The following is a 22,883-nucleotide window of genomic DNA, read 5'->3' on the forward strand; positions in this document are numbered from 1 at the left end:
ACCCTGACCGAGTACCACAGGTGGCGTCACGAACACCAGACAAACTACACTTTTAATTGGGCACCCCTCAAAGGGCCACAGACCGGGTCGGGCCACCGTGACATCCCCAGAATCGAGAGGGACCCGGTACCGAGTACCCCATTGCCCTTAACATGGGGGCGCTCCACTACAATAGTCTTTCCCATTATAACATGCAAGTGCTTTACTATTTACTAACACATGCCCACCTGATGAAGCTAGGGTGAAACGCGGACCACATGCTACAACAGTCTTTCCCATTATAACATGCAAGTGCTTTACTATTGTTCGTTTTTGGACATTTGTTTCTCTACCAGGGTATAAAATATACTGTAGTTACTGGAAAACATGTTCCATATATAACTTTATAAGCACTAGAAAACATATTGTGATACTAAACAATTTATATTTTATTCACTTTTATACATGTGGACCCCCATTGTGTTACTCTGCTTTTTTTTTACCTCTGGTGTTTTTTAATTTATTATTTCAATAAAAGTTATGTTTTACGGGACTTTAGTGCACCATATTTTTCATGGTTGGTAATCATGTAGCAACATATGTAATATATACAGCTAACGTCTTCTGTTCTTCTTTCAGGGAAGCAGGATAAATTTTATCTTGGGGACGCTAATACCTTGTGGTTCCTCGGAGAGAGAGACTTGCCTTAAGTCTGTTGTATTAGTCACAGACAGCAAGAATAGTGTGGGTATATGCCAAAAAAATAGCATAACAAATCATAATCTGCGTGCGCCTGAAAAATAGAAAAATGTATTGGAAATATTTCATCTGTTTTATACTAAATGGATTAAAAAAATAGGACTTAAGCATAACATCATATTTTTATATGTGCCCAAGCACATCGGCCTGGTGGGTGGAAATATTTGTTTTCATCTCTTGTCAATGGGATCTATTTGCTTGTATGGTCCATATAGACAAAAAACAAACTTCAAAGTTATGACGATATTTAGTAGCGCGTATAAGGATAGAGCGTTTTTTTTTTTGCAAATTTAATAAAAGTTTCTGCAATTTAGAATATTCTTTAGACTACAATAGAAATAAATATTTGTGTTTAGTCCACCAAACTAACTCCTTAATTTATGTAGGTTGTGAAGATCAACACAGGCGGAACCGTTACACTGAATGATCTAAAGGTTACGCTGCCTTATGTCACAGGTAGAGTGTCCAAAATCCAATATGTACATGTATGTAGATTACAGCAGATACAATAAGTAGTGCACAATGCCTGAAAAATACTCAAAGTTTTGTAGAATGTGCTTAAAAGTTTGAGGAAGTACTAAAATGACACTATGGGCATGACATAGGGATTCCAAAACCAGCAAAATGCTCGCTATGTCATGCTGAGCCTCCTCAAGTCATTTTCTTTGTGTAGCGCCCCCACTGCCGCAGGGCCGAGGGGTACCCGGTACCGGGCCTCTGAGTCTCTGCTCTGGGGTTGTCACGGTGGCTAGGCCCGATCCGTGACCCTGCCGAGGGGCGCACAGTGAATGATGTGACGGATGTAGATGGTGCGGTGCAGTAAATAACGAGGACACCAAGTTTGCAGTCTCTTTACCTCTTTACTGACGATCTCTGGGTCCTCAGTCCGGAATCCGGATAACCAGGCTGCGCAAGTCCGGCCGGTCCAATGGCACCTCCAGAGTTCTCTTAGCAGGTGGAAATCTGTGCCTTCCTTCTAGCGCTATGTGTTGCGGTCCTTCCCTGCTGTGCTTATGGAAAGTCCCCACAACTGTTGTGTCTGTTTCTTAAGTTCCCTCACAACTCGATTAGATGATGTTCTGCTAATCCTCCGTCCCTCCCTGATGTTACGGTTGGGACGGCGCCCGTTTGACGGGTAGGCTCGGAGCTCTTCCGGGACCCTAGAGTCGCCCCTCTCCACAAGTTGCCCCCCAAGACTGCATAGGTGATTTAAGTGAGACAGCCCGCCTTAGACTGACTGTCCTGCCGCTGTTTAGAGTATTGCTTGAAGCTGAATATTGTAATACTCCCTCGGCGTTCCGGCCACCGGTTGTGCGCCTCAGTAGGATGTTGCCTCGGTCTTACAGCACGACTCCTACTGGTGTTCTCCTTATTGCTTTGATCTCGTTTCTCACTCAGCACAATCTATCTCGCTTCTGATCCTTCCTTGGGCACCGCCGCTATGCTGAGCAGGCACGGTCCCGTTACGTTCGCTCAAGTTGCCAAGCCTCTGTCAGGATCCCACCCCTGACAGAGACCCTACTGTATCTTCCCCCACAACACCCTCTGCCACAAGGTGTTGCCTGGTTCCAACCCAGTCAGCTTTCTCCCTAACTTCCTGCCTGACCCCCAGTTTTACCAGTGTGTGAGGAGTGGCCTAATGAATAGAACCCTTAGCTCCCCCTGGAGGCCCGGCGGTGAAATGTATTGGTGTCTGTGATACCTGATCAGATTAACTCCTTCAGTGCCATCAGACGTACCATAGCTCCCCTTAGTGGCGGAGCCACAGTACTGCAACGACCAGGACTCTGGGGCGCTGCATTTGCATAAGACATGGTATCAGATATATCAGTCATATATTTTTATAATCCCTTTAAAAAATTGAAAAATGGCTTGGGAGAAAAAATCACTAGACCGATGGCATCATTAATAACCTACATTATGCATAAAGAAAATTAGAAAAATGTGGGTGATCTACATTTCTGGTTTCATATCTACAATAAAAGTCCAGTATGCGGTATAAGGATGTCAAAGTGGTTTTATTCTCGATGCGTTTCGAAGTTAACAAACGTCTTCAGGAGAACCTCGAGAGTCTCTTGAAGAAGTTTGTTAACTAGGAACTTGTTGAGAATAAAACTGTGTTGACACCCATATACTGCATGCTGGAATTGTGTTTTTGATACAAAATCAGCAGCGCAGATCACCTACATATTCCACAATTTTAATGCTACGTTTGATTTATCAACCTGACAAGGTTGATGTTGGCCAAACCATCATTCAGCCGGCAGCTATCTCAACCGTCTTGGCCATACACATGAGCACTCACTCAGTTGGGCGCTCTTGTGTTCTATATGAATCCGCGAAAACAAGGATCGACAGTTCAAAATTGGACATGCAAGATGCGCTTAACTCTCCCAAGAATTAATTGTCCAGGACCCCCACTGATATTAGACTGTACGTTGTCATTTTTGGCTGGCTTGACTGAAATTAGACTAATTTGCATAGGAGGATTTAACAATTTCATGGGAGTTATGCAGATTTTTGTTTCCCTCACAGCCAACTTTTCAATACTGCAACCATCTGTGCACTATATCATTGTTCAAACTGCACATGGCCTCCAAATGCAAATTCAACTATTACCCAAAATGCAGCTGTACATCAGTATGGAGAAATCTTCCAAAGAACAACTACAAGGTCAGTTACATTTTAGGCAAAATGAACACGTGACCAAATGGATTCCCTTTATGGTTAATGACATTTTAAACACTGCAGCTGAATACTTATAGAATTACAGTATATGTTACACATATTTAAACAGTAATCGCTCCATATAATCACATTATATGGCATTGTGTACTTACAATTGCTAATTTTGCCTTTCTACCCAGTTAATTCTTCTCTTTCCCATTAGGTCTATGACATCACATGATTAAAAACTGACCAGCTGAATCCTTCTAAGCTCTATGTAGTATTACAAAATCGATTTTTCTTCCATAAGTCATCACTGCAGAATTCCCTGGCAAGGGAGAGGTGGAAGCAGCTGGGTCAGAAGATGAAGAGGGGACTCATGCAGGAAAAAGAGACTTCCTTTTCTTTTACATAGAGCAGAGAAAAGAGAAGAATTAACTGGGCAGAAAGGCAAAATGAGGAATTGCAAGTGCTACAGTATATCATATGATGACTGCAATACACTAAAAGGATAAAAACTTTGATGGGAGTGGTTCTTTAATGCAATCTTGAATATTATCAGTTTATTGTCATATTATTATTATTATTTATTATTACAGCGCCATTTATTCCATGGCGCTTTACATGTGAGGAGGGGTATACATAATAAAAACAAGTACAATAATCTTAAACTATACAAGTCACAACTGGTACAGGAGGAGAGAGGACCCTGCCCGCGAAGGCTCACAATCTACAAAGGATGGGTGAGGATACAGTAGGCGAGGATAGAGCTGGTCATGCAGCGGTTTGGTCGATCGGTGGTTACTGCAGGTTGTAGGCTTGTCGGAACAGGTGGGTCTTCAGGTTCATATTCCGTGATTCGAATTTTATGTAACTTATTTGTGGTGCAAAAATATATTTACACCATAATAGAAAACCCCCAACAGATTTTAATAGACTTATAGAAAGGGACAAATTTCAGGTTGATACCATCACTCTTTCTCATGAGTAATGTCTACATTTGGAGGTGAATATCCTTTACTAGTCAGTGCAATAGCAGGGTGGCAGCAGTGGCCCATGGGTGCTCCGTGACACTTCTATTGTAGGTAAAAAATGAAGTGCTGCATCCTTTGGTTCCGTAAAAGTGGCTACAGGAGCACCAGGATGGAGCCAACATTTTTTTAAGCCCCATATGATACAATAAAAGGCTTGGTCTTACATATCTTATTTTAATATTTTTCTTATTGTTTTGTCCAGGCTCTTTAATGTGTGTAAAGAGCAAAAAAATGCAACTTGTTCATTAATTAAGAAATTTGACCTGATATTGAAATATGAGCGCTAGTCCCAATGTCTGGTACCTTCACTTGCAGCTTTGTTTCAGCACCGAGGAAAGCTTCCTTCTTCTCCCAGCTTTGAGGTCATGAAGGGTGCTGGCTATCTGGCTAATTGCAGTAGCCAACCCAGGTGAAGGAGGCTGGCAAAGCTATTGCCAACACCCTTAACCCCCCATTCCTGACACTAAAGTACAGACAATTGGCAGTATTATGGATGAATACTTATTGATGAGAACAAAGTTTAATAAAATGTATTGTCATTAGTAGCAAAATAATTCACAAATCACAGCAGAAGCACAAGACTGAATTTTCACCCATTATTACAGATACCTTTATTTAATCTATTTACATAATATCAATAGCAATGTCACTTGATAGTAATAAGCATAAGGATATTGACCATGACAATTTTTTTCCATTTGTGATAAAGGTCTTTGTGGGAATTTCAATACTAAGGAAGGAGATGACTTTACAACATCCGGAGGTCTTGTTGAAGCCACAGCCTCAGTCTTTGCCAACACATGGAAGTCCATGGCCAATTGTCATGACATTTTGGACTGGTTGGATGATCCATGCAGTGCTAGCATTGAGAACAGTAAGAAGAAATATTTTTCTTTAAATGGAACCTATAATGTCCAGAAATGCTAAAGCCTGCAGATACAGTGGTAATCTGCAGGTAAGTAGCTTTTACACCTTGGTCAGCCGCCTTACTAGAACAGCGACTACAGGAAAAAAATGAAGTTCTGTTTTCCTGCAACCGCTTGCATCCAGTCATTGGGACAGTGCTAGAGGCTATACAGCCACTGCCCATTATACAGTGAAAGTGCTGTAATCACTCCCCTGCACATTGATTGACATCCAGCCCTTCAGTATATAGGTATATTCAGAATGTCAATCAAAGGGCTGGGGAGCTGCACTCGCTATATAAAAAGCGAGAACTGCAATCGCTTCCTGCAGTGTGATAATTGGAAGCAAATGGTTGCAGTGAGGTAATAATTTAATTTTCTCCCTGTATCTGCTGGTCCGGTAAACCAGCTATTAAGAATTTAAATGCTATTTACATGAAGATTATATACATCTACAAATAAATAGCATTTCTGGAATGACACATCACCTTTAATAAAAGCTTATTTTGCTACCATTACACATGACCATACACAGGAGAGAATTAATTGAAATTACTGTCAAAGAATCTGTGATGATGATGATGATGATGATGATACCCATTGTACTTTAGACATACAGGATATTTGCAGGCCTAGGTTTGCAAAGATCATTAAAAAGATCTCTGTACTGTCCATTCATATAGATGAACATTTTAATTAGATTGGTGCATATGAGATAGAGGTGGAACAGGAGTTATCAAAAGTAGCATCTTGGGGATTAACTCTGCTAGAGATGTGCTGACACTGCACTGATTGGACAGTGACAGAGCTGCTCAGTTTCACGCCCCTTTGACACAGAACCATGGAGACAGCCCAACTGTGCCACAAAACTGGGCAACAAAGCAAACAAGTTCATGAGCAGAGCTTTGAACATGAGAAACGGTTGGTGAAAAAATACTCTGCAGTGGTCAGGATAAAGTCGATATAGCGATCTGTGCAGGACGGAGAACAAACAGAAAACAAATACAGTCAAAGAAGACATGACCTGTGAGTTTCCGGTTTTGATATTTGTACTGTATATTTCCTGTGACTCCTTTTCAACAACAATAATAATCTGCAGAGTGCCTATGTAAACCTGATATTTGAACACTAGATAGTCAGTCACTTTGTGGTGGTAATATTGATAATGATTAAACTTACAGGCCTATAGTTTCCAGGCTCACTTTTTGAATAGTGGGACTACTTTTGGTATGGGCCAGTCTCTATCATTATAGAATCCTTAAATATGAGAATATCAGAGTGTTAAGATTTTCCAATGCAGCAGAGCTGAGGAAGCTAACCCTGCCCACACCAGGCTCTGTATATACAATGTCCATAGACAGTGAGCTGCTTATCACAGAAGGGGGCGTGTCAGACCAGTAGGTACAAGCTGGCTGCTGTGTCACAGCAATGATAAGCACCTGGTGCTAAAACAATCATTGCAAGCAAACAAAACCAGGAGCTTGATAAGAGAGGCAACCCTGAATTCTGTGTTTTAACCCCTATATCGTGCTGTCTTCAGATTACATAGCACAAACCTGGTGGCAAATTCCTTTTAAATCTCCATTTATTTATGCATTTAAAGAAGATTTTTCCATAATTTTTTTACCTTCTTTGGCAATGGTTCTCTTCATCCTAATTCGTACATTCTTTTTATTCAAAATGCTCTTTGTCTGGTCTATTTACTAATGTTAGACCTCATAGTGCCCCATCCCCCTCTTTCCCTCTTGCTTTTTGGGTTCTACACTAATTTACCTGCTTGAAGTGATTATTGATTTTAATGCTTTACTTATTTTCCTTTTAGAAAATTATGCAGAATTTTGGTGTTCTAAGTTGGAAAACACGGAGTCTCCTTTCGCCAAGTGTCATTCCATGATAAACCCTACTGAATATGTAAAGGTTGGTATTAATATTGTTACCATCTATCACTATCAGTATATACTGCATACTTTTCAAAGACAAGTCTGGTTTAGCAAATACATGGCTTCTACTAAAATACTAGTTCTAAATCTTTTTTTATTTTGAACTCCTTTATTATTCTCTTGTAGTGATGAGTGAGCGTGCTGGGATAAGGTGTTATCTGATCATGCTTGGGAGCGTCTTTGGCGTGTTCGAAAAATATGCTTGAGTCCCCACGGCTGCATGTCTCATGACTGTTAAACAGCAGCAACCTATGCAGGGAATGACTGTTTGTTAGGCAATTCCTAATGTGTTGCTGCTGTCGAACCTCCGCGAGACATGCAGCTGCGGGGACTCGAACATATTTTTCGAGCACGCCGAAGACACTCGGTTAGCAAACGAGCATGCTCGTAACACCTTACCCGAGCACGTTGGCTCATCACTATTATCTTGAAAATGGATGAATAAACAGACAACTGGGTGTTGCCATTGGTATTTTTAATAGGGTCTATGCTGGATTGAGCACAGATCCTTTATAGGAAGGTAATAGTATTAACCAGTTGTCAATTTATTTTCAGTAGGAATTCCAGAGGTAAGGCCCAGGGGTAAAAAGGTGTTTCAGAATGGTTATAATAACATGGGAATGCAAGTACTAAAACAGACATGTCAGGAAAGCCTTTTATTACATGTATATGGTAAGATGGATGGCCCTCTAATACAGGAGAAAGAAAAAATAAAGTTTGAGAGTTGTAATAAATGTTTTTCATATTTTTCAACCCTAGAGATGTCGTTATGACTCGTGTAACTGTAAGGACAGTGAGCCCTGTATGTGTGCTGCTCTCTCCTCCTATGTCACGGCCTGTGCTGTTAAAGGGATCATTCTATGGGGATGGAAAAGCGGAATCTGTGGTAAGAGCAAATCAATACTAAGTATTGCCTGTAAATTCCATTACTTTTCTTATTAAATTTACTTCTCTCAATTTTGTTTATTATTTTTATTATCATCATATCTGTAAAATTCATCTTTAAAAAAATCATATTCTTCTCTAAAAAAAATCAGTCATAACAAGATAAGATACACAACAGTATGAGTCAATGAAAAGAATCTTCTGTTCTCCTTTTATCCACCACAGACAAATATATGACACCCTGCCCTTCCAATCAGATCTATCTATATAATTTGACCACTTACCAGCCGACCTGTCGATCTCTGGCAGCAGGAGAGAAGGTTTTCGCCAGTGTGTTCAAACCAATAGACGGATGTGGGTGTCCAGAGGGGCAGTATCTGAATGAGAAGGATCAATGTGTCCACATATCGAAATGTTCCTGCTATCATCATGACACCTACCTGAAACCTCAGAAGATATTTATCACAGAGAATCGGCATTGGTATGTGTAGGACGAGAATAAAGTTTTGCAGTTGAGACTTGTTAAAGGGAACCTGTCACCTGAATTTGGCGGGACCAGTTTTGGGTCATATGGGCGGGGTTTTGAGGTGTTTGATTCACCCTTTCCTTACCCGCTGGCTGCATGCTGGCCGCAATATTGGATTGAAGTTCATGCTGTGTCCTCCGTAGTACACGCCAGTGCAAGGCAATATTGCCTTGCGCAGGCGTGTACTCCGGAGGACAGAAAATGAACTTCAATCCAATATTGCGGCCAGCATGCAGCCAGCGGGTAAGGAAAGGGTGAATCAAACACCCAAAAACCCCACCCATATGACCCAAAACTGGTCCCGCCAAATTCAGGTGACAGGCTCCCTTTAAATTGATACTTTATGCTTTATACTATATTATTATTATCATATAATACTTAAATAAATGGTTTAGATTACTAAACATATACAATTATGAACTAGAAAAATATTATGTTTCCGTTATTATTTTACAAAAGTATTCAGTACCATATATTGAGGGCATCAGATGCCTCAGAATGGTAGCTGAGCCTTAAAGTGATCAGTTGCCAGGTTTTTGCTAACTAATTTGACAGCAGCCTAATGTAGAGACAGAGACCCTGATTCTCTCAATGTGTCACTTACTGGGCTACTTGCTGTAGCTTTGATAAAATAAGCATTTTGTCAACAGGAAATTATTAAAGTAGTAAATTGCTGCCTTGTAGTCCTCCATATTCATGACAACTGTATAACCCCGCCCCCACCACTGGATTGGAAGCTCTCTGCCTATGCACAGTGTACACAGAAAGCTGCCAATCAGTGGTGTGGGCGGGGTTATACAGAGCACAGCATTCAGAGAACTGGTAGATCTGCAGCTGAGAAAACTGTGATAAGGTACAGTCTGGAATGCTCTTTTTTTGTTGAAAATTATTTTTTCCTAAGATTTGACTAACTGATTATTAAATGATTAAATCAAATCATCAGCTTGAGTACTACATGATTTAGAATTCTTTTATTTAGATAAACATTAAAAAACATTTTAAGTGGCAGGGGTGAGATGGCTGCTGTACCTCAATGCATTACTTTCAGTCATTATGAAGTGTTTTTAAATAATGAATGAAACAAGAATTTAGGCTTGGGCGCATTGGTAATTAGGAACTCCATTTATTTCAGACTTGCTAATGTCGTGTAAAATAAATATTGCGCAAATTGTATTGTAGTATATTTATCACTTTAGCACTTTTAGGATAGGGAACAGGATACATATGATTACTTCTCTCTTTCTAATAGCATCTGCCAAAATGGGAATCTTGTCTGCGCTGATCAAGTCAATAAAAGTAAGAAAAATAGAATTCATACTTCCAATTTACATTTTTTCTTTTTCAATGTCTGCATCACTATGAACCCGGCTTTTACTTTGAGGTGATAACAATTCTGTGTTTAAAATTTCAAAAGCAAAAGTTTAAATCATCAGAAGACTCAGACACAACATTTTTTAGCAAGTTATGAACTGTATGTCTTACCGTAAACCACTTTAAGGTTATGGACACCTTTGTCTTGAAAATACATATATGATAATGGTTAACTTTATGGAAATAAAATCACGTTTCAGTCTGAAATCTTCATTTCTTCAATAATTTTTGAACCCTCTGATATGCAGTTTACAGTAAGTTCCATATTTTTCTCTTGTGTGAGTGTCCTACCCAATAATATAGGCTAGATGTGAGGTCTTTGTGTGTACAGGTTACTGCTTCACTATCTCATGTGTCAGTACAGCTCCAATTCTGTTCTTAATTTCTTTTTGCCTGCTTTTTTACCCTTATATTCCTTTTCTCTGTCCTCCCTCAGACTGTACATGCTTTGTCCCCTCTCCAAACTGTGGAGGTCTGTGCACAACCCTCTCACCACATCTCCATTGTCTCACATTGAGAGAGAGGAGGGGTTAAGGAAAAAGAGAACCAAGAGCAGGAGCTGTAATGGATTTAAATCTGTTTTACAAAAGCACTAAGCTAGATAAAGTACTTATAAACTGTTTTGAAGATTATTTAGAAAGATGCGTACATTTTCATTTAGGAAGCAAATGAGCATTAAAAATATGGGCAAAGGTATATATATATATATAGCCATTACAGAAGAATAAAGCATAACCTAAAATTGGTTGTTTAAGCATTTCCAGGCAAATGTTGACTGTGTTCCTCAATACATGTGCAGAAAGTATGCTGTGTTACCCTTTAATCTGTAAATCTAGAAGTGGGATACACAGTGAACATTAGGATGATACCCTATGGAGGGAGAGAAGGAGAGTGCTGGTAACGCTCACCTGGTGGAGTTGTGACAGGCAAAACTCCTATGTAAGCACGAAGAAAAATAGCTGCAGCTGCCCCTTGGCTGGTGGATAAATCCTCCAGGAGATACTGGATCCAGTTGATGAACACGTAGGTGGGCTTTACCTTTAAAGCTCAGTTTTATATTCCTGATGACTGTAATTGTCAACCACCATATTAGCACTCAAAGGGTTGTGATTAGTGTTGAGCATTCCGATACTGCAAGTATCGGGTATCGGCCGATACTTGCTGTATCGGAATTTCCGATACCGAGATCCGATATTTTTGTGATATCGGGTATCGGTATCGAAACAACATTAATTTAAAAATGTGTAAAAGAAAGAATTAAAATAAAAAATATTGCCATACTCACCTCTCCGACGCAGCCTGGACCTCAGCGAAGGAACCGGCAGCGTTGTTTGTTTAAAATTTGCGCTTTTACTTGGTTACGTGAATTCCCGGCTTGTGATTGGTCAGGGCGGCCATGTTGCCGGGACGCGGACCAATCACAGCAAGCCGTGACGAAATTACGTCACGGCTTGCTGTGATTGGTCCGCGTCCCGGCAACATGGCGCCGTGACCAATCATAAGCCGGGACGTCACTGGAGGCTGGACACGCGCGCTTTTTAAAAAACGCGCAAGTCCAGCCTCCCGTGACGTCACGGCTTGTGATTGGTTAATGGCGGCCATGTTGCCGGGACGCGGACCAATCACAGCAAGCCGTGACGTAATTTCGTCACGGCTTGCTGTGATTGGTCCGCGTCCCGGCAACATGGCCGCCCTGACCAATCACAAGCCGGGAATTCACGTAACCAAGTAAAAGCGCGAATTTTAAACAAACAACGCTGCCGGTTCCCTCGCTGAGGTCCCAGCTGCGTCGGAGAGGTGAGTATAGCGATATTTTTTATTTTAATTCTTTCTTTTACACATTTATATGGTTCCCAGGGCCTGAAGGAGAGTTTCCTCTCCTTCAGACCCTGGGAACCATCAGGGATACCGTCCGATACATGAGTCCCATTGACTTGTATTGGTATCGGGTATCGGTATCGGATTAGATCCGATACTTTGCCGGTATCGGCCGATACTTTCCGATACCGATACTTTCAAGTATCGGACGGTATCGCTCAACACTAGTTGTGATTTTTCCACCAAGAGGTTTCTTATCCCTCGCTTTTAGTTTCTTCTACTTATCAATAACAACTAGTGAATCCCTCTATCTATTTCTCTACGTAGAATAAGTCTATGTTCATATTAGTATTGTGGCTGCTGTTTAAAATGAAAGTTACAATGCTGTCATGGATCGGTAGAATGATTGACACCAGCAGTGTCCAAAAGACCCATTTACTTGGGATCTGAGGTGTCCATCAAAAGGCATATTACCAGTACATAGTACAAAGTTTTCCGAAAGATCCGAGGCACCAGAGAATTGTCATAGGGATAAAACGTAGGTTTTATTCCATTTTTAAAAAATGAGGTAGATGATGCAACGTTTTGGCCATAATAAGCCTTTTTCAAGCCACAAATACAGACAATAAAAATTCAGCCATGGCTCTGTGCCTTGGATCTTTCTGAAATCGTGTTGCCTTGGACCTTGTGGAGGGGTCATCCGAAGTCTGCACAGAGTGGCCATTGGCGCATGAGAAATATCCACTGGATTTAGATATAAACAAAGCCTAATGCTTGAATTTATGCCAATGCAGTGTGAAGTGTAATTTGGTGCTTAGTGATCAAAAGTGTTTTACCGTAAATTCTATTTCAACACCATTAACTGCACCCCTTCCTGTCCTCCGCCGTACAATTACTGCGGAGGTCGGGTCCCCTGCTTTGATGTGGGCTCCGGCGGTGAGCCCGCATCAAAGCCGAGGCATATCAGCTGTTTTGAACAACTGACATGTGCCCGCAATAGCGGCGGGTGAAATCGTGATTCACCCGCCGCTATTAACTAGTTAAATGCCGCTGTCAAATGCTGACAGCGGCATTTAACCGGCGCTTCCGACCGCGCGGCCGGAAATGCGCGCATCGCTGACCCCCGTCACATGATCGGGGGTCAGCGATGCATCAGGATAGTAACCATAGAGGTCCTTGAGACCTCTATGGTTACTGATGCCGGCCTGCTGTGAGCGCCACCCTGTGGTCAGCGCTCATAGCAAGCCTGCAATTGAGCTACATAGGAGCGATCTGATGATCGCTGCTATGTAGCAGAGCCGATCACATTGTGCCAGCTTCTAGCCTCCCATGGAGGCTATTGAAGCATGGCAAAAGTAAAAAAAAAAAGTTTAAAAAAATATGAAATAAATAAAAAAAAAATACAAATTTAAATCTCCCCCCTTTCACCCCATTCAAAATAAAACAATAAAAAAAATCAAACCTACACATATTTGGTATCGCCGCGTTCAGAATCTCCCGGTCTATCAATAAAAAAAAAAGGATTAACCTGATCGCTAAACAGCGTAGCGAGAAAAAAAATTTGTAGCGCCAGAATTACATTTTTTTTGGTCGCCATTGCATTAAAATGTAATAAAGGGGGATCAAAAGAACGTATCTGCACCAAAATGGTATCACTAAAAACATCAGCTCGACACGCAAAAAATAAGCCCTCACCCGACCCCAGATCACGAAAAATGGAGACGCTACGGGTATCGGAAAATAGCGCAATGTTTTTTTTTTAACAAAGTTTGGAATTTTTTTTACCACTTAGATAAAACGTAACCTAGACATGTTTGATGTCTATGAACTCCTAATAACCTGGAGAATCATAATCGCAGGTCAGTTTTAGCATTTAGTGAACCTAGCAAAAAAGCCTAACAAAAAACAAGTGTGGGATTTCACTTTTTTTGCTATTTCACCGCATTTGGAATTTTTTTCCCGTTTTCTAGTACACGACATGCTAAAACCAATGACGGTTTTCAAAAGTGCAACTTATCCCGCAAAAAAAAAGCCCTTACATGGCCATATTGACGGAAAAATAAAAAAGTTATGGCTCTGGGAAGGAGGGGAGCAAAAAACGAGAACGCAAAAATGGAAAAGGGCAAGGTCTTGAAGGGGTTAATACAAAAAATGAAAAATGTGTCATTTACTTTGTACTAGATTAGGTAAAATAGAATTGATTATCATATTTATTCCTAATATTCCCCTATTTATAGCTTGCTCTGGAGGAAAAGTTTATTTTGACTGTAACAAGAGTCAGACCCTGCTTCGAGGAGCCCCTGTTCGTAAAAGTTGCAAGACACTGAGCATTGACTACGTAAGCTAAGATTGTACCTACAAAATGTTCAGAATTAAAGAAAACTAGGAATAATAAATGTATTATTTATATATATTTTTTAAATTCTCAAATAAGATACTAGTTTAGAATTACTCTCTGAAATCTAGTCATTGGTTTAGGAAAAAAAACAGGCCCTGTAGCAAAGATCAAGATGGGAATTCTATTACAATTGAGGAGTCAGTTCGTTTGCTTGTTTCCTCTCCACATCTTTTGAAAAAAGATCCATGGATCAATTCCATTAATGCTAATAATAAAATCCTTCTGATGTTTTTCAGTTGCATGTTTTTGAGTATTATAGAGTATTATTGGTCTACCCGTTATTGGTATATACCCGTTGTATTATTTTTTAGATCATATAATTGGTGGTTTCCATCACTTCATACCAGGGTCGGCTCCAGTTTTTTGAGGGCCCCGGGCGAAAGAGTCTCAGTGGGCCCCCCCTTTAACACATACGTAGTATATAGAGCAGCCATGTAGTATATAGCACAGCCCACATAGCATATAACAGCCCATATAGTATATAGCACAACCACATAGTATTTAACACGGCCCATGTAGTATATAGAACAGCCATGTAGTATAATAGCACAGCCCACGTAGCATATAACAGCCCATATAGTATATAGCACAGCCACGTAGTATATAACACAGCCCACGTAGTACATAGAACAGCCATGTAGTATATAGCACAGCCCACGCAGCATATAACAGCCCATATAGTATATAGCACAGCCATGTAGTATATGGCACAGACATGTAGTATACAGCACAGCCCCCCTCCCCCCAAGAATGGCCCCATAGTCCAGTACTCACTGTTATAGTTACAAAAAAAAACACTCCTCACCTCTCAACGTGCCCGTGCTGCTCCCTGCTCCGGTCTTGGCGGCTGCCGCTGCACTGCCTGACAGACAGCGAGTGCGCGATGACATCATCGCGCACCTGCAGCGGCAGTATCAGAGGCAGAGTGGGGAATGATGGGAGAGGGAGCGTCAGGTGACACTCTCTCCTCCATCATTTGCTTTGAACTTTACTGGCAGACGCCGGTATAGTTCAATGCGGCGGCGGGGGAGTTGGCGCTGGCGGCAGGCGGGCCCCCCTGCCTCACAGAGGCCCCATAGCGGCTGCGTGACGTGACACTAGCTGAGGGCCCCTGGGGGAGCGGGGGGCCCTAGGCAGCTGCCTGTCCCTAACGCCAGCCCTGAATAGGCCCCCCGTCTCGCCAGGGCCCCGGCACTTACCCGGGTATGCCGGGTGCTGATGGAGCAGCCCCCAAACGCAGGATGGCGGGATACTCGGTACCGGGTCTATCGGTTCTGAGGATGTCACGGTGGCCCGACCCGGTCCGTGGTCCTGCTAAGGGGCGCCCAATAAAAGGTGTAGGTGGTGGTGTAGGTCGCAGCAAATAACGAGGACACAGGGTTGCAGTCTCTTTACCTCTTTACTGAAGGCTTCGGCATCCGCAATCCAGAGCACTGTTAACTGGGCTGGCTGAGACCGGCCGGTCCGAAGGCACATCCAGAGTTCCTTTTACAGGTGGAAATCAGTGTCCTTCCTACCAGCGCCTGTATGTTGTAGTACTTCCCTGCTGAGCACCACGGGATAGTCCTCACAACTGTCGTGTATGTTTCTGTTCTTTCTCTCCGTCCCCCAGATGATGTGGATAGGACGCACCCGTATGACGGGGTAGGCCTGGAGCTATTTTATAGGGACCCTAGAGACGCCCCTCTCCCACAATTGCCTCCGTTGCCTTCATTAGGTGATTTAGGTGAGACAGCCAACCTAGAGTTAACTGCCCGGCCGTAGTTCAAAGTAATGCGTGGAGTCTCTTACTTTCTCGGCTACGCGCCTCAGAAGGATGTTGCTGATCTTGAGGCACGACTCCTTCTGGTTCTATCCCCTTTGTGCTGTGATCCCGTTTCTCACTTCTCCACAATATGCTTCGCTTCGTGTCCTTTCTTAGGAGTCTGCCGCTATAAGGCACAGGCACGGCTCCGTAACGATCTGTCCTTTTCTAGGCCGCTGTCAGGATCCCACCCCTGTCAGGTCCTCTCTCGAGCTCTTCCCAGCTCTTCCCAGTTTTACCCAAGTGTGAGGAGTGGCCTAGTAAATAGGGCCTTTCAGACATACCATCACTCCCCTTAGTGGCGGAGCATAATTACTGCAATGACCAGGACTCTGGGGCGCTGCACTCCCCCCTAGTTAAATCCAGTACTCTCGGACTGGGAAAGAAGAACAACAATACATGCTAGCAAAAGACATACAAATTTTCGAAATGCAATAAACAAGTAAATGCTATGAACAATTAAATATAACAGTGCTTCCCTTTAGGGTAGGTGAGGACACTTGAACGTTGCAAAAGTTTTGGTCATGCACAGTCCATGACTCCCAGTTCAATGGTTGTAACTTTGAAACAGCAGGGACCCCGGGTAAACAAAGGGGTCCCTTTTGAAAGTTTTGGAGCAATTCACTGTCCATTACTCCATTGTCCATTTTTTTTTAACCTGTAACAAACATATTTACACAAACATTTTCAACCAAATAACAACTTCCGTTAATACCTCCAAGTTTTGTAGCGAAGTGGAGTCTGATTCTTGGTGCTACGTGTAGACCTCCATAGTGCAGGAGTTGCTATTGGCCTAACAGGGCCCGCTATGCTTGCTACCACTGGTGTAGTGCACTGTCTTCTAGCTACACTTCTAGTGAGTCTGGGTAGCACTGGCATGCTGGAGCCCTCAGGGCTGCTGCTACCAACAGTGGGTACGGCAGATTCGCCAATAGCAGAGGGAGGACTTGCCGGTCTAACGGCTGGCCTGGCATCCTCTGGTGGGGTTGGCTGTGATTGCGGGTCCGGATGATCTGGTACCACATTTAGTTCTGGCGGGTTCGGTTGACGAAACGTTAAGACAGGTACCACGATGGCCTGATTTATTTGAGTCCAAGACTGGGGAAAATCGCCAAGAACAGTGTGTATCATCTTCTCCTCTTCTGCAGGTGGAGAGGTTCCTGGGCCCGTTTCCCTCTCTCTCAACTTATCAGGGCATATTTTAAGGTGGTCTCTGGATATTGCCATTGAAGTTTCCCCTCCATCTTTGCTGATGAGACAGACCTTCGTGTTGTCGAAATCGGATGGCAGGATGGTATACGGTTCCGCTTCCCATTGGTCATCAAGCTTGTGTAGCCTCCTCTTCCATTTGAGTACTTGCTCACCAGGTGACAAGGGAATTGCAGGAGCATGCTGGTTGTAGTCCCTTTCTTGTTTTTGTCTGGCCTGGGCCAGACTTCTTTCCACGCATTCCTGTATTTTGCGGTACCTTTCCTGCCTTTCTGCATCCCAATCTGCATCCGGCGAGGTATCTTCGGGGGTTAGGACCCCCATGTCCAGATCAACAGGTAACTTGCTAGATCTTCCTCGCATCAGGTACGCTGGAGTGCAGTTGGTGGAATTCACTGGGATGTGGTTGTACATGTCAACAAGGTCAGGCAACTTTGCTGGCCACAAGTTCCGCTCCTCTACAGGCAAGGTCTTCAGTAAGTCGATCACTACTTGGTTCATCTTTTCACACATCCCGTTGGTTTGTGGATGGTACGGTGTGGTTCTGATCTTTTTACACCCGTACAGATGACAGAACTCCTGGAACACCTCCGCTTCAAATGCTGGTCCCTGATCGGTCAGTACCTTCTCCGAGTACCCATGGGGCCTAGAGAAGTACTGCTGGAAGGTTTTGGCGGCCGTCCTGGCCGTTAGATCTTTGACAGGTACAACCACCAGGAATCTGGAGTAGTGATCCACGATGGTAAGAGCGTAGATATAGCCTGACCGGCTAGGTGTTAGCTTCACATGATCTAGCGTGACCAGTTCAAGCGGCCGTTTGGTGATGATGGGCTGCAAGGGAGCCCATTGGCTGTCACGGTCCTTCCTGCGTAGGCTACATGGGCCACACTCCCGACACCACTTCTCGATGGCTCTCTTCATGCCAATCCAATAGAACCTCCCTCGGAGTAGCCTCTCCAACTTCCGCCACCCGAAGTGTACGGCCCCATCGTGGTACGCCCCCAGAACCATTGGCGCATCTTGCCTTGGAACCACTATCTGCCATACCAATTCATGAGTGCGTGGGTCGATACTTCTTCGGCACAACTTACCATCGTGAATAAACAATTTGCCTCTCCCCTTCCACAGCTGTTGTGTTTCTTGTGGATCATCCGGGCCGGGATGCAAACCTGCCTGTGTCAGGAGCTCTTTCACCCGATGGACCGCAAGGTCACCATCCTGGGTCTCTGCCCATCCGTGATGGGGCAGGGGATTCAGCGTGGCATCCTGTTTGTTCTTGTGCCTGTTCTTCACGTGATGGGAGCACTGAGTGGCTTTAGGGCGATGGAAAGCGGGCAGCTCTACCTCTTCAAGTGCCTCCGTGTCCTCCACCGTTTCTGGCAGATTGGGCATCCGGGACAAGGTATCAGCATTCGCATTCTTGCGTCCTGCCCGGTACTTGCTGGTGAAGTCGTAATTGGACAGCCGGGCCATCCACCGCTGTTCCAAGGCCCCGAGTTTTGCTGTGTCGAAGTGCGTTAGTGGATTGTTATCCGTGAAGACGGTGAATTTTGCTGAGGCCAGGTAGTGCTTGAACCTCTCCGTCACTGCCCATACGATGGCGAGGAATTCCAGCTTAAAGGAACTGTAGTTGTCAGGGTTCCTTTCTGTGGGACGAAGTTTCTTGCGTAAGCGATTACCCTTTCCTTGCCTTTCTGGACCTGGGACAACACGGCTCCCAGTCCTACGTTGCTGGCATCCGTATACAGCACAATTGGTTGGTCATATTCAGGGTAGGCCAGTACCTCTTCTCCTGTCAGCGCCAACTTCAAACAAGTGAATGATCCTTCCAATCCCTCATTCCAGTCAAATGGGGTATTCTTTCCCTTGGTCTTCTTGGATTGGCCCACCAACAGGTCTTGCAATGGCGCGGCCTTCTTGGTGAAGTCCTTGATGAATCTCCTGTAATAGCCTACCAACTCGAGGAACTGCCGGACTTCATGGAGGTTGCTGGGCTTTGGCCAGTCCTTGATCACCGTAACCTTGTCGGGGTCTGGGGCCACTCCTTCAGCACTCACCACATGGCCTAGGTACTGCACTTTGGGTTTTAGCAGATGGCATTTGGATGGTTTCACCTTTAAGCCAAAGTTGGACAGGGCTTCAAACACCTCGGCCAGGTGCTTCAGATGGTCTTCATAGGTCTTAGAGAAGACAATGACATCGTCCAGATACAGCAGCATGGTTTCAAAGTTCTTGTGTCCCAGACAGCACTCCATCATCCTCTGGAACGTCCACGGGGCATTGCACAATCCGAAGGGCATGTAGTTGAATTCGCAGAGACCCATCAGCGTCGTGAAGGCCGTCTTCTCCTTGTCCACCTCCGCCATGGGAACCTGCCAGTACCCACTGGTGAGATCCAAGGTAGAGAAGTAGTTAGCAGATTTTAAAGCAGCCAGGTACTCCTCTATCCTGGGCAGTGGGTATGCATCCTTATGTGTAATGCGTTTTAACTGCCTATAATCAACACACATCCTCATTGTGCCATCTTTCTTCTTAACGAGGACTAATGGAGCGGCCCAGGGGCTACAACTGTCTCTCACTACCCCAGCCTCCTTCATCTCTCGCAACATGTCTTTGGCACACTGATAATGAGCTGGGGGTACAGGACTGTATCTCTCTTTTATGGGCCGATGGTCTCCTGTGGGGATATGATGTTGAATCCCTTTTACCTGCCCAAAATCTAGGGGGTGCTTGTTAAATACCCGCTCGTACTCATGAACCACCCTGTAGGCCCCCTGTTTCTGGTGAGATGGGGTAGAGTCAGTGCCCACATGCAATTCCCAACACCAATCTTTCGGTTGCCCTGCAGAACCGTTGTTCTCCGCCGGATTGGACGGGACCAAGGGTCCAGGTGCCTGTATCACACTACTATTAACAGTAAACAGTTTGGCAAGTGTGGCATATTTGGTTAGATGGACTTCCTCCTCCCACAGTTAAGAAAACGTACTGGCACCCTCCCCTTGCGGACGTCAACCACCCCTCTGGCTGTCAGGAGGGTAGGCCTATTATCTGAGTATATGGGTTCTACCAGGGCCTGGTAGTCTTTACCCCTGAGGCCTATGGCTGCCCGACACCATATTAACATTTCACTCCTGGGGGGTATCGCAATGGGGTTTGAATCACTCACTGTGACACGACCAATTTCACCACCAGTCAGCTCCACCTGCTGTCTCTGCATCAGAGCCCTGATTTCTTTTTGCAGGGCGCGTTGTTCACTGTAGCCAGCTGTTTCTGCTACCTGCTGTAACAAGACAATAACTTCGGCAAGACAGTTTTCTATGACATTAGTACCAATGGTCATCATGGGATTACATTCGCGGCGGTCAATATCAACAATTACAATCCCTTGGGCCTCTAATTCTACCCGCCCCACTTTGTTGGTGACCTCTTTATACCCCACTTGCGGCAATGGCTGACCATTACTGGCAATTATGGTGAAATCATTATCGGGGCCACAAGTAATGTCGGTGTCCTCCCAATAACGTTTATAAAGGATGTAAGGCATAGTCGTCACCTGGGAACCGGTGTCCAGCAAAGCGTTCATGGGGATACCGTCGATCACGATGGGGAGAACTGGTCGCCCCCCGATGTATTTGGCTCTCCAGTTTTGCGGGCCTGATCGTCCTACTCCTGGGGGTTGGCCCTCTGCCCCAGGGGATGTGTTGTGAACTCTATTTCTGGGCTCCCTCTTGTGGTCACAAGTGGTACTGTGTGAGTGTTGTCTTTCTGCAGGTTTGTGACTGGCATCAGCTGTCTCGTTATCTGTGGGCTGGTTTTCTATTTAAGCTCACTTGGACTCTCAGTCTATGCCTACTGTCAATGTATTCAGTGCTATTCTGATTCCTTCTGACTACCTTGCTCCCAGTCTCTTCAAGAGAAGCTAAGTTTCCGTTTTGTTCATTTTTTGATCATCAGTGTTCTATTTGTTTCTTGTCCAGCTTGCTAATATGTGATTTCCCAGCTTGCTGGTAGCTCTAGGGGGCTGAGTTTCTCCCCCCAGACCGTTAGTTGGTGTGGGGGTTCTTGAATTCTCAGCGTGGATCTTTTGGTAGGGTTTTTTGCTGACCGCACAGTTCGCTATCTGTCTTCTGCTATCTAGTGTTAGCGGGCCTCATTTGCTGAATCTGTTTTCATTCCTACGTGTGTCTTTTCTCCTTACCTCACCGTTATTATTTGTTGGGGGCTTCCTATATCTTTGGGGTTATTTCTCTTGAGGCAAGTGAGGTCTTGCTTTCTCTTTAGGGGTAGTCAGTTTCTCAGGCTGCGTCGAGACGTCCAGGATTTTAGGCACGTTCACCGGCTACCTTTAGTGTGTTTGGATAGGATCAGGTTTTGCGGTCAGTCCAGTTACCATCTCCCTAGAGCTCGTGTCTATGTTTAGTTACTTAGCTAGTATTTCCTGTGATCCCCAGCCACTGGGATCATAACAGTACAGCAGGCCACAAAAGTGTTTAATGCATCGCATGAAGTGGGATAAAAGAAGTTCTGAGTACAATTTATTTTTTTTTTTCCTCCTTTGCTGCAGTCTGTCTAGCTTCTCTCATCCCCTTAATCTCTGGGTGGTTTTGAGCTCAGCTGCAGACATGGATATTCTGAGTCTGACTTCTAGTGTGGATCATCTTGCTGCAAAGGTGCAAAATATTCAGGATTTTGTTGTTCATAGCCCTATGTCTGAGCCAAAGATACCTATTCCTGAGTTGTTTTCTGGAGATAGATCTAGGTTTCTGAATTTTAGGAATAATTGTAAATTGTTTCTATCTTTGAGACCTCGTTCCTCTGGTGATTCCGCTCAGCAAGTTAAAATTGTTATCTCCTTGTTACGCGGCGACCCTCAAGATTGGGCTTTCTCTCTGGCGCCAGGAGATCCTGCATTGCTGAATGTGGATGCGTTTTTTCTGGCGCTTGGACTGCTTTATGAGGAACCTAATCTTGAGAACCAGGCAGAAAAGGCTTTGCTGGCTATCTCTCAAGGTCAGGATGAAGCTGAGGTGTACTGTCAAAAATTTCGGAAATGGTGGTCAGTGCTTACTCAATGGAATGAGTGTGCCCTGGCTGCAAATTTCAGACAGGGTCTTTCTGAAGCCATTAAGAATGTTATGGTGGGGTTCCCCACGCCTGCAAGTCTGAGTGATTCAATGGCTTTGGCCATTCAGATTGATCGGCATTTGCGGGAGCGCAAATCCGCGCATCCTCTGGCGGTGTTCTCTGAACAGAGACCTGAGTCAATGCAATGTGACAGAATTCTGACTAGAATTGAGCGACAAAGTCATAGACGTCAAAATGGGTTGTGCGTTTACTGTGGTGATTCTACTCATGTTATCTCAGCATGCTCTAAGCGCTTAAAAAAAAATCGCTAAACCTGTCACCATTGGTACTATACAGCCTAAGTTCATTTTGTCTGTTACTTTAATCTGTTCTCTGTCATCCTACTCGGTTATGGCTTTTGTGGATTCAGGTGCTGCCCTGAATGTTATGGATTTGTCATTTGCCAAGCGCTGTGGTTTTGTTCTGGAGCCTTTGGAATTTCCTATTCCACTGAGGGGAATAGA

The 22,883-nt window shown here is 44.0% G+C and overlaps 1 protein-coding gene across 1 annotated transcript in view; it reads left to right on the forward strand.

Annotated features, from left to right (window-relative positions):
• Window positions 1-619: 619 nt before the first annotated feature.
• The window catches only part of LOC143803844 (mucin-5B-like), a 119,307-nt gene continuing 97,043 nt past the window's right edge, over window positions 620-22,883 (forward strand). Inside the window, exons 1-9 of the mRNA XM_077281609.1 lie at window positions 620-723; window positions 1,125-1,194; window positions 3,274-3,411; window positions 5,149-5,313; window positions 7,167-7,261; window positions 8,044-8,170; window positions 8,395-8,650; window positions 9,945-9,991; window positions 14,122-14,222. Of these exons, the coding sequence (XP_077137724.1) occupies window positions 3,339-3,411; window positions 5,149-5,313; window positions 7,167-7,261; window positions 8,044-8,170; window positions 8,395-8,650; window positions 9,945-9,991; window positions 14,122-14,222 (864 nt within the window). The 5' untranslated portion in view covers window positions 620-723; window positions 1,125-1,194; window positions 3,274-3,338. The remainder of the gene's footprint in view (window positions 724-1,124; window positions 1,195-3,273; window positions 3,412-5,148; window positions 5,314-7,166; window positions 7,262-8,043; window positions 8,171-8,394; window positions 8,651-9,944; window positions 9,992-14,121; window positions 14,223-22,883) is intronic.

The sequence above is a fragment of the Ranitomeya variabilis genome, chromosome 2 (assembly GCF_051348905.1).
Source record: "Ranitomeya variabilis isolate aRanVar5 chromosome 2, aRanVar5.hap1, whole genome shotgun sequence".
NCBI classification, from domain to species: Eukaryota; Metazoa; Chordata; class Amphibia; order Anura; family Dendrobatidae; genus Ranitomeya; species Ranitomeya variabilis.